The sequence below is a fragment of the Dendropsophus ebraccatus genome, chromosome 3 (assembly GCF_027789765.1).
Source record: "Dendropsophus ebraccatus isolate aDenEbr1 chromosome 3, aDenEbr1.pat, whole genome shotgun sequence".
In the NCBI taxonomy this organism is placed as follows: domain Eukaryota; kingdom Metazoa; phylum Chordata; class Amphibia; order Anura; family Hylidae; genus Dendropsophus; species Dendropsophus ebraccatus.
The window spans coordinates 161944320-161957135 of record NC_091456.1 but is presented as its reverse complement, the minus strand read 5'-3'; the positions used below and the strand labels follow the sequence as shown (position 1 = coordinate 161957135).

The window sequence follows — 12816 nt, the reverse complement described above, 5'->3', positions numbered from 1 at the left end:
TGGCTAGAGGGCAATTTCCAGCCATTGCCAGTTGGTCTCATTATGTCCTACTCAATTTGGCGCTTTGTTCACTTTTCTTTTTTTAGTTAATTTCAATATGTAGGGGTCAATGAAGAAAGCTGTTTGAGTCTAACATTGAAATCGTCTGCAGCCAACAGAAAGACAAAAGATCTGAAGAAGGATTTGGGTTACTGTATGACACCCGTTGCAGCCTCTGTTAAAGTTTATGGATGCAGAAAAAATTATGATAAAGAGTACCAAATAGAGGGCACAAGTGTAAAGGTCTCCATGTATGTTAGCAAAAAAGGGAGCTGATCCTGCCAATTTCGCTATGACTTTCTAACATAATTAATAAGGTTGAAAAAAAAGAACAAGAGTCCATCAAGTTCAACCTACAGAAACCCTACTGTGTCGATCCAGAGGAAAGCAAAAACCCTTATGAGGCAGATTCCAATTTCCCCTATCACAGGGGGGAAATTCCTTCCCGACTCCAAATGGCAATGAGAATAATCCCTGGATCAGCGTCCTATCACTAGAAATCAAGTGCCCATAACTTGTAATATCATATTTATATTATATGACAACATTATGTGGCACAGAGTTCCATAGTCTCACTGCTCTTACAGTAAAGAATCCGCGTCTGTGCTGATGGTGAAACTTTCTCTCCTCTAGACGTAGAGGACACCCCCTTGTCGGGGTTATAAGCCTGGGAGTAAAAAGATCACTAGAAAGATCTCTGTACTGTTCATTCATATATTTGTACATTGTGATCAAATTGCTCCTAAAGGCCCTATTCCACCAACAGATCTGACGACAGATTATCTGCCAAAGATTTGAAGCCAAACCCAGGAGTGGATTTGAAAAGAGGAGAAATCCAGTCTTTCCTTTATGACATGTTCTCTGATTATAGTCTGTTCCTGGGTTTGGCTTCAAATCTTTGGCAGATAATCTGTCGTCAGATCTGTTGGTGGAATAGGGCCTTAAGACGTCTTTTTTCTGAACTAAATAGCCCCAAGCTTGATAACCTGACCTAGTCCTGTAAGCCACCCATTCCCTTAACTTCTTAAGGACGGAGCCAATTTTCGTTTTTGCGGTTTCGTTTTTTCCTCCTTGTGTTTTAAAGGCCATAGCACTTGCATTTTGTCACCTAGAAACCCACATGAGCCCTTATTTTTTGCGTCACTATTTCTACTTTGCAATGGCAGACTTAATTTTTGCATAAAATATGCTGCGAACCCAGAAAAAAATTATATGCACGGTGAAATTGAAACAAAAACGCAATTCTTTTTTTTTGGGGGGGGGGGGGGCTTCGTTTTTACACTGTTAGTCCTATGGAAAAACTGACATGTTATTTATGTTCCTCAAGTCGGTACGATTAAAACGATATGCATAACTTTGCATAACTTTTATATTATTTGATGGCTTTTAAAAAAATAAAACCTTTTCACAGAAAATAAACGTTCCCTAAAATCGCTCTATTACCATGCTTTTAACGCTTTTATTCTTTGGTCTATGGGGCCGTTTGAGGTTCATTTGTTGTGCCATGATCTGTTCTTTCTTTTGGTACCTTGATTGCGTATATGTGACTTTTTGATCACTTTTTATTAAATTTTTCCTGGATTTGATGTAAACCAAAATGCGCAATTTTTTACTTTGGCGAGTTCTTGCGCTAACGCCGTTTACCGTGCGAGATCAGGAATGTAATAAATTAATAGTTTGGGAGATTACACACGCGCCGATACCAAATATGTTAATTAATTAATTAATTAATTTTTATTTATAAAGTGGGAAAAGGGGGGTGATTTAAACTTTTATTAGGGGAGGGAATTTTTTATTAAGAAAAACACTTTATTTTATTCTGACTCACAGTAATTAGAAGCCCTCTGGGGGACTTCTATATACACAGCACTGATCTACCATTGAGATCAATGCTGTGTATATAATAGAGGAATGATCCATCAGATCATTGCTCTATTATGCTGGTCTGCTGCAGACCACATACATGGAGTGCCGAGCCGGGATCAGCATCGGAGCGACGCTGAGCCCCGGCCGGCTTAGTACAAGCATCTCCCCTCCGCGATCGCATCACGGGGGGGGGGGAGATCTCGCACTAGACACCAGGGACAGGGGGCACAGCAGCTATTCAAATGCAGCTGTCAGCTTTGACAGCTGCATTTGAATAGTTGACTAGCCAGCTGCGGCCGCGGCGGCTAATGCATGCGGTCCCTGGCTGCACATACCAACCGGGGACAGTGGGCTGCAGAGAGGGCTCACGCGGGGAGCCCTCTCTGGTCGCCGTTAACGGCCGCATGACGGGTATACCCGTCATGCGTCGTTAAGGGATAATGACCTTTGTCGTCCTCCTCTGCACACGCTCCAGTCGAGCTGTGTGCTTTTTATATACTGTTGCCCAAAACTGTACACAGTATTCCACATGCAATTTATAAAGAGGCAAAACTATGTTGTCATCTTTAGCATCTATGACTCTAACTGATCACAAAAGTGGAGTTTACTGTCCACCAATACCCCTGGGTCCTTTTCAGAAGTAGTTTTACCCAGTGTTTTTTTATTTAGCATATAACTGTTCTTATTATTTCTACGGCCCAAGTGCATAACCTTATATTTATCCACAACTAACTTAATTTGCCATTTATCTGCCCAAGTCCCCAGCTTCTCCAAATCTGTCTGTAATATGATATTATCCTCCTCTGTGGTGATTACTTTAGCCAGTCTAGTGTCATCTCCAAAAATGGAGATTCTACTCTGTAGCCCCTCTACAAGGTCATTATAAATATATTAAAAAGAAGTGGACCCAACACTGAGCCCTGCAGTACCCCACTATTAATTGTGACCCAATCTGAGTATGTTCCATCAATGACCACTGTCAGCTGCATTTAAATGTATTAAGTGCCCCTTTCCCTGGTGTCAAGCGGTGGGGATCTCCCCCCAAGATGTGATCGCGAAGGGGAGATCCCTTCTCCTTACCAGGCCAGGGCTTAACATCGCACTAACGCTGATCACGACTCGGCAATCGATTAATCTGGTCTGCTGCAGACCAGTGTTATACAGCATTGATCTAATTGATCATTGCTGTATTAAGTATACTGCAGTGATCTCGATTTCTCGATGGGAGATCACTGCAGTAATAATAAAAGTCCCCCAGGGTGACTGAAAGTTAAAGTATGAAGAGAAAAAATTAAAAATATAAAATAAAATTCCCCCTCCCCTAATAAAAGTTTGAATCCTCCCCCTTTTCCCATTTTATAAATAAAAACAAATAAATAAATAAACAAACATGTTTGGTATCACAGTGTTCGTAATCACCCGAACTATCAAATTATCACATTTCTGATCATTTCTGAGAGAGGTAAAGTAGACATGGTGGACAGGGCTGTCATTGAGGGTCTTCATGTATTGAAGGTTAGCGGTAAGAGGAATATTACATGGAGGGACCTCATGTCTCCTAACTAAATCATTGAATTAATGAGACGGTGTGTCCACCAATATTAGTATATTGTAAAAAAAGACAAACCTGGGTTTCATTACCTAGCTGGGGACATCACCTCCTTCATTCTATACTGGTTCCTGCAAACTATATTTTACAAATCTTATCAATCAGACAACATAGAGTTGTATATGTGATTTTTTTATTGGGGGTGGCAGGTGTGGACCTTGTCTAGTCAGAGGCCAAATTCAAGAATACTGAAAACTGATTCCAGCAGGATTGATAGCACGCTATACTGATGTGGACTGCCAGCGGTATCCAGGATTTAGTGTTGGGAACAGAAACAAAACACTTACAATAAACCAGTACAAGTATTTGGCAGTAGGCTAATGTTTGGAAATCGTATCGGAAAGGTGCTTCATGTACTCCACCATTCCAGCAGTCATCTATGGGAAAGGCAGGGCTATCAGAACTGAACACAGTAGTGCGGTCTTGGAAGCCTCGGCTTTGGACATTGTGTAGCAGTGGTTAACGGCAGGGCAGCTTCCATCCACTTTCATAGGATCTGCACCGCTGTAACCCAGTACCACCGCTACATAACATATGGACCCATCTGCTTCTTGCCACTGTTACTGTGCCAGCACCCTGCCAATCAGATGGCGATGGCCTTTCTTGGGGACAGGCTATCAATAAGATTTCCCTGGAAACCCCCTTTAAATAATGCAACGCATACCCTGTTTCCCCAGACCTAAAACATGCCCTGAAAATAAGACCTAGTAGAGGTTTTGCTGAACTGCTAAATATAAGGCCTCCCCTGAAAGTAAGACTTACAAAAGTTTTTGTTTGGAAGCCTGCCCGCCAAACAGAATACCAGGGTATATAGCTGGGATTCTTTTTAGCCCACCGCTGTTGTCTCCTACTTTCAACGTCTGTTGCCGAACAGCTGCATGCAGGACATGAAGACCATCACCTGCCGCCAACCCTGATGTTCCCTTCCACAGCCGTCACTTGTAAATGTGCAGGCAAGGCATCAAGAGGCCTGTCGCCTGCTGCCATCCTCGTTGTCCCCTACCGCCAGATGTAGAGCTTCACAGTCTGCCGTTTTTCCATTGCCTGCCGCTATAGTTTACGCTGTCTCTGCTGGGCTGTACAAGTGTGCTGTGCTGAGCCCCCGGAAGCTGCCATACCGTACACTCTGTCCCTGCTGTGCGCATGGCATGTAAATATTCCCTCATGGAAAAACAAGACATACCCTGAAAATAAGACTTAACACATCATTGTGAGCAAACATTAATATAAGACACTGTCTTATTTTCGGGGAAACATGGTAGAGTGATTTATAACCAGGGGCGGTCTTGGCATTTCTGGGGCCCCAAGCGAAGTTATGTCTGGGGCCCCCCCCTCGACACGCGTTCCAAAACAATAGACCGCTGTGTGTTGTCCCCAGTAGTATATACCCCTTGTGTCCTTCCCCCAATAGTATATACCCCTTGTGTCCTTCCCCCAATAGTATATACCCCTTGTTTGCTTCCCCCAGTAGTATATAGACCCCTGTGTGTTCCCCCAGTTATATATAGCCCCCCCGTGTGCTCCCCCAGAAGTATATAGATCTCCTGTGTGCTGCCCCAGTTGTATATAGACCCCCTGTGTGCTCCCCCACTAGTATATAGACCCCCTGTGTGCTCCCTCAGGGGTATTTAGCCCCCCTGTGTGCTCCTCCACTTGGATACAGACCTCCTATGTGCTCCCCCACTTGGATATAGACCCCTGTGTGCTCCTCCAGTAGTATATAAACCCCCTGTGTGGTTCCCCCAGTAGTATATAGACCCCCTGTGTGCCCCACCAGCATTAAATAGACCCCTTGTGTGCTGCCCCAGCAGTATACAGACCCCTGTGTGCTCCCCCAGTTATATATAGACCACCTGTGTGCCTCACAAGTAGTATATAGACCCCCTGTATGTTCCCCCAGTAGTATATAGACCCCCTGTGTGCCCCACCAGTAGTATATAGACCCCTGTGTGCTCCGCCAGTAGTATATAGCCCCCGTGTGCTCCCCCACTTGGATATAGACCTCCTGTGTGCTCTCCAAGTTGTATATAGACCCCATTCTGCTGGCCCAAGTTGTATATAGACCCCCTGTGTGCTGCCCCCAATAGTATGTAGACCCCTTTGTGAAGCCCCAGTAGTCTATAGCCCCCCTGTGTGCTCCCCCTCTTATATAGCCCCCCTGTGTGCTCCCCCCATTTATATAGACCCCCGATGTGCGCTTCCCCCAGTTAAACAGACCCCTGTGTGCTCCCCCTCCCATACAGTATATAACACAATAAAACAAACACTTATACTCACCTGGGTCCGGGCGTCTCCTCTTCTCTTCACTCTTGTGGCCGCAGGAAGGGTTTTCCCTGCGATCACAAGAGACCGCACTCCCCTTGTCCTGGCACCGATGCTCCAGTGATGTCACTGGAGCGCCGGCACCACAAGGACAAAGCTGCCACTTGTGACCGCAGGGAAAACCCTTCCTGTGGCCACAAGAGTGACTGACAGGAAGGGAGCCAATGTCTCCTGCCCTGTCAGTGCTGCTGCATGTAACTATGAGCGCTCATTACGAGTGCTCATAGTTACAGTTCAAATGGCAGCAGCGATCGGGGCAGCGTCTCTGTCCAGTGGTCTTGAGCACAAGAGTGGGCCCCCCTGGATGTTGGGGGCCCCAAGCGATCGCTTGGTGTGCTTGGTGCCAAAGACCGCCACTGTATTATAACTACATAAAATGGACCATTATATGTATTTTGAACCATATGACTATACTGTATATGTAAGGAACATTAAATTGTGTGCTTTAAAACATCACTGTCATTTCATGTAACTATTGACATGTCCTCTAACATGTGAAAAGTTACTGATCACACCAAGTCTCACTCCTGTAATACCGAGATACAGCCAGGGGAGTGAACAGCAGTTTGCTTAATGCCTGACTGGCAGGGACATCCAATTGGTTGGCTCCATAGACTGTAATAAAGCGAAAAAGTTAGATTTGACTGATAGCTGGGGAGTACTGCTGTGCGCTTTCTCCAGCTGTACCCTGGGATCACAGTGGTTTTCAGGAGTGAGACCCGGTGCTATCAATGACTTTTGACATGTCTTTGGAAAGTTCCTTGAAATGACAGTAATGCTTTAGTTGACTAGCTGCTGTATGTCCATCATGTTATTATGCCTTCTCACTCAGAACATGCCGGCTTTCCGAATACATTTTTGAAGCTTTTCCACCCCCCCTTCCCCTCCCTTGTCCTTTCCGCCTTGGGGGACAAAGCACTCAGAAGAAAACCTTCCCACGTAAATGAAAGTGCAACATGAGGAGCTGTCGGTTTTATTTGATTTCTCCAGCCCGTAATTGATTTCTTATAATACCGATTCGGGAGAAGCAGATCTGTAAATTGTCAGCGGCATTAAAATCGCTTTTTTTTTTTTTTTTGAGCCGCATTTTATAATGCAAAGATTAAAACCTCAGTCCATCATATAAGCTGATAAAATATCACTTGTGATTTTCCTTTAAGTCCTGATAAATGGTGCCCATTCCATGTGCTGATTTTTCAAACCCATTTACGATATCAGGAGAAGTACATGCTAAAACTGTTGGCACATTTCATTATTCTGAGATAAGACACAATCTGCCGCTCGGCCGGATGACATCAGCCGCCATTTGTGTAAATCAAGGGCAGGCAAATGTTGACACCCCGGCTCCCTCTTGAATATAAATGTCTGTGTACAATCGGCTGGGATCGGGGCTATTAGTCACTTCTATTTGTATTTACTTCCAATTCAATCTTGATAATTGTACAATTGCACAAGGGTGGTAATTTCCCCGGGGAGCATTCATTATGTGTTATATGTGGATTTCGTATGGGACGTGGTGCTAGTCATGAAAACACCAATGGACTGCCCTGTAATTCACGTTACTCCAGAAGGAAAAAAAACAATGTTAGAGGGGTTTTCCCGAGAGCAGAAAAGGTCCTACCTCTTCGGCTCTCCAGCGCTCCATTTCCTCCCTCTGACTGTCCATGGTAAGATGGGGGTGAGAGCATGCTGTTGGCTTTGCCCACACACAATGACCAATAGCTGCCCGATGTCACCTTGGAAGATATCACCAAAGATGGTCAGAGGGAGGAGGTGAAGCGCTGGAGACCATAAGAGGTAGGACCTTTTTCTGCTCTCTGGATAACCCATTAAGGGTACAAACCCATTTGCCGGATCCGCAGCGAGTCCCCTCGCTGCGTATTTGCAGCGAGACTCGCTGCGGATCCCGGCCCTATACTTTCAATGCCAGACAAACTCGCAGCAGGGATGTACATCCCTGCTGCGAGTTTGTCCGTAGCCCGCCCCGTTAACCCCCTGCCGGCTGGACACGATACATTACCTGGTCCCCGCTCCTGCTTGCTTCGGCGGTTCCTGGCACGGACGTGCCAATCAGTGCGCTGCCCCGCCACAGTGCACTGATTGGCCGAGTGGGACGTGCAGACACCGGGAGCCCTGAAGCAAGCAGGAGCGGGGACCGGGTAATTTATAGTGTCCAGCCGGCAGGGGGTTAACGGGGCGGGCTGCGGACAAACTCGCAGCAGGGATGTACATCCCTGCTGCGAGTTTGTCTGGCATTGAAAGTATAGGACTGGGATCCCCAGCGAGTCTCGCTGCAAATACGCAGCTAGGGGACTTGCTGCGGATCCGGCAAGTGGGTTTGTACCCTCAAACTAGATAAATGAGAATCTCCTCCAAAAGGAAGAGTCAGCCATCTGTTGACAGCAGTTTGACAGTTCTTGCTCCTTGTAAGTACAGAGCAGACTGGTTGTATAGAGAGATGATGCAGCTCAGAGAGGTAAATGATTCTCATTGAAGAGAGTCTCTATACCGGTTACCTGTTTAAAGGGAAAGTCCAGAAAAATAAAAAAAAAACTGCTGCACAGGCAGGGGGTGCAGGGACATAATAAGGAATCTATACTTTCCTGTCCCTGTGAAGCCACGTTACCGCTCCCGAATCCCCACGGGCCTCCTCCAGCTCTCCCTCCTGCAATGTCACTACGCAGCCAATGGATTGCCTGCTCAGCCTGTCATTGACTAAGGCAGAACACCACTGCACTCATGCCATCGAGCGGGCAATCCATCAGCCGGATCATGTACTTACACCCAAGTTGTCACATAGCAGGAAACCAAACGAAAATGAGTTCTCGTGGAGGTCAGACCGCCGGTGATGCGGCACTGCAGGGGCACGGGGATAGGTACGTTTACATTCTTTATTATGTTCCTCCCACCCCCTGCCTGTACTGTAGGTTTTGATTTTGCTGGACTTCTCATTTAATGAATATCAGCATCCCGCCACCATACTTTGTACTGAGAAAAGACAAGAACCCCTTCCTTTGGAGGAGACTCTGATTTGGTGAGTATGGTTTGTTCTAAGGTAGCTTTAAAGTGTTGAAATAATAACTTTTCAGGGGCTTTTACTGAAGACACAAAAATCTGTGTGTGAGCCTTTCTCTCTGTCTTCTTTGTCTCCTCCCCTCTCCCTTCTGAGACAGCTGATATAAACAAGTCCCTGGCAGGCTTTATCTGCAACATTGTAGCTTCTTTGTAGTGCTGGGAGGCTTATTTTGAGGGCAAGTGGCTAACTCAATCACTGTGTGGCTTAATCCTCCCAGCATTACAAAGAAGCTACAATGTTGCAGATAAAGCCTGCCAGTGACTTGTTTACATCAGCCGTCTCAGAAGAGAGGGGGGGGGAGGAGGGGGAGACAGAGAGATAAGCCCATACACAGATTTTTGTGTCTTCAGCAGAAAGCAGCTGAGTACTGTGAGAAGGAGACTAAATAGATAATAACAAGTATGGAATGGATTGTTAGTCTCACCATGGGCAGCAACATATGAAAAGTTATGTTTGAGCGGAGTACCCCTTTAAGGCCAACATCGTTGAGTTTAGCGACATCTCTGACCAGGTCAGGTTGTCTGAGGGCCATGGGTTGTGGTTGCAGTCATAATAAAATTCTATGACATGAGCGTCCTTGACAGAATACATTTTCAGGGCACGCTCCAGTCTCATTTTCTCAAAGCGGTGTCATCTGATCTTCCTTGCCAATATGCAGTCCTTTTAAAACCTGAAGAATATATCCATTATCATAAACAGTCATACAGTTAGATGGGAGTTTTGATGGACTATGACTGTGACCAGCTACATTTAGCATCCCCCTGTATAATCTTGTTAGAGAGTGGGTATATACAGTATATATGCACAAAAAAAATGTTGTTTTTTTAATTTATACTGCTTACACGAGGCTTTGGTTATATCGGGTCATGGTGTCCCTTAGTAACATTAGCCATGACGCTATGTCAGATACATAGCATTATAGAAGCAGCAGCAGACGGACCTCATTGACTTACAGTGGGGTTAGTTGGGTATTTTATTGGGGTTTCTGCTGTACTATATGTTGCAACATTCTTGCCAAGATGTAGACACAGATATCTAAGAGTCATATTTGTACATAGAGAGCTGCCAGCATCCACTAACCTACTAGCTATCAGCTATTTGTTGTGATATGTTAATTAAAGGGGTACTCCAACTCCAAATTCTTTTAAATCAACAGGTGACAAAGTGCCAGAGATTTATTTACTTTTACTAAAAAAAAATGTATTCTTTTCAGTCTAGAGAGCAGAACAGGTTTTCTATGGGAATTTGCTGCTCCTCTGGACAGTTCCTATCACAGACATAGGTGGCAGCAGAGAGCACTGTGTCAGTCTGGACAGTATACACCACTTCCTGTAGGTTTTTTTTAATAGAAGTAAATTACAAATCTCTAGCACTTTCTAACACCAGTTGATTTAAAAGGCCTAGACTATCAAATACGGCCTAATCACCACTTCTCAGTTTTTATAGAGAAGAGTGCCCAGACACCACAGTAAGAATTGAACAGTGGTGTCCTTGTGACAGTCCACAGACTGCAAAAATACCCATAGGCTGCCACTTATGGTGTGGTGTGGTGCCGTGTGACGGCCATTATTGCTGCAGAAAATTGTTTCGGGGGGGGGGGGGGTCTACAGCCATGGATGTGCAGCCATGGATGTTTTTTTCTCCTTGGGAAGTACCAGACCATCCAGGCCACAATCTAAGCAATTGTTAGCATGTCAGGCGTGGAAATGGCTACAAAAAGGGGCCTAGAAGAAACAGAAAAGCATCTAAGTTTGTGGTTGGTTAATGACAGTGGGGCGGTGGGGAGATGGGGCTGCAGTATTTCACCTTTAGTGTTTATGAGAGGGGAGATGGAACTGTATAAAGTGGACATGTTTTACTCACAATTGTGAACTACTCACTTAAGTGGGAGTTGCCATCATGGCCACTACACAGTGTACAGAGCTGTCCTGCTTACGTACAGCTGCTTTCGCTGTGTATGTGTAATTATAGATGGTTCTGGCAAACGGCTTATCAGGTGGACCCCTACCAATCAGATATCGACTGCCTATCCTGAGAATAGGCCATTATAAAAAAAAGTCCTGGAAAACCCCTTTAAGAAAAAACTGCTGAAGAAAGAGAAAAAAGGCCCAAAATATGCAGGTTACACACAACATTTCTGGCTGTACTCCATCTAATCTACATCTACAGCTGCCTAAGGAGCCATTGTCATGTATTTTGTAACCATAGATACCCTTTAATGTTAGTATTCCATATCTAGCCCCATGTTCCTACAGAGGCAATACATTGTACATGGTGGGTAGTGTTCTTGCTATGCAGATTCCCTCAGCTTAGGTATAAATTCTGATACTTTGAAGACTAATGTATGAGCGGCGATGTGAGTCTGATGACTGGAACGGCACTTCTCTTTATAGTGATAATGAGTTATTTTTACCAATCTGTTTGATTGACTATCACTGAGGAATCATACATCTCATTGTCTGCCATAATGTTCTCTGTCTGTCACATATATTCTTCTATCACAAGGTAATGTTTTCTTTTTTTGTTCCCGTAGAGAGCAACCCATCTTTAGCACCAAAGCCCATGTCTTCCAGATTGATCCAAACACAAAGAAGAACTGGGTTCCCACCAGCAAACATGCAGTTACTGTGTCCTATTTCTACGATAGCACAAGGAATGTCTATAGGATAATTAGTCTGGATGGGTCGAAGGTAAAAAAAAATATTTACAATCTTTTTTTTTCCTTTTTTTCCACCCTTATAGTCCATTGGTGAAGGGTCACTTTAAAGGGGTTGTCCCAGAGAGTTCCTGGTCAGAATGGAGAGATAGGATGTGCATGCTGCGGAGGTAGCTCAATGCTAATCTTTGGCAATTGTCATAGACAATGGATTCAGTGGTAACTCGCATGCCCGTCCCACCACTCCATTCTGATGAAAGTCTTGGGGTCCCATTATCAAGATCATGGAGGGTCCCAACAGATCAGACAGTTATCCTCTATCCCAAGGATTGGAGATAACTTGCAACTATGGGACAACCACTTTAACAGAAGTTCCACAGAGATTCTATACACCACTTGCTATGAGTGGCACTGCAAAGCTAAGAGGGTTTCCCAAAATTAAATGTTATGCCCACCCACTGTCACCCACTCCAATCACGATAGCAAAGGCCCATTGTTCCCCAAGTAAATGGAAAGGTAGTGCACATGCTTGGCTTCTACTTCATTTACTGTCTACGGCATGTACTGTTACAAGCAAAGTCAAGTTAATTAAAGGGGTTATCCAGTGTTAGAAAAACATGGCCACTTTCTTTCAGAGATAGCGCCACTCTTGTCTCCAGTTCAGGTGTTTGCTATTAAGCGCTACTCACTTCAATGAAACTAAGTTGCAAAAACTGCACCCAAACTGGAGACCAGAGTGATGCTGTCTATGGAAGAAAGTGGCCATGTTTTGTGGCATTGGATAACCCCTTTTAATGGAGCGCTGGCCAACCATTCACGCTACCACTTAGTTCAGGGAACAACTGGCCATTGTTCTTGTGATCACAGGTGTCTCACCCTCCACTGATCAGCTATTTTATCCCCCATTCTATCCTGTTAATAGGGGAAAACATTTAATTTTGGAATAGCCTCTTTAATGATAGCTGTATACTGCTTCCATTCTAAATGATCCGGACCACCATAAATGACATTATGGACTGATGATGGGATATGGCATGCCATGTTGTTCCAGACATTGTTGGTATTCTCTAAACACAAAGAGGAGACTCTCCACCTACTGCTGGGTTCACAAGCTGCAGTACAGTGCAGTTTTACAAACTGATGTGGTTTTTCAGTTTTTACAGGTATTATGTTAAAAACAAAATATCACGTCATCGGGCATGTGGAAGAAAAGGGGTCCAATAGCATCTGTAGTATAATTTCAAGGCG

At 44.7% G+C, this 12816-nt stretch overlaps 1 protein-coding gene across 3 annotated transcripts in view; it reads left to right on the top strand.

The window, feature by feature from the left end:
* Positions 1-12816, top strand: part of HOMER1 (homer scaffold protein 1) — a 94196-nt gene that overhangs the window by 18432 nt on the left and 62948 nt on the right. For all 3 annotated transcript variants that reach the window (XM_069964712.1, XM_069964713.1, XM_069964711.1), the window contains one exon: positions 11446-11602. In XM_069964712.1, coding sequence (XP_069820813.1) covers positions 11446-11602 — 157 coding nt within the window. The remainder of the gene's footprint in view (positions 1-11445; positions 11603-12816) is intronic.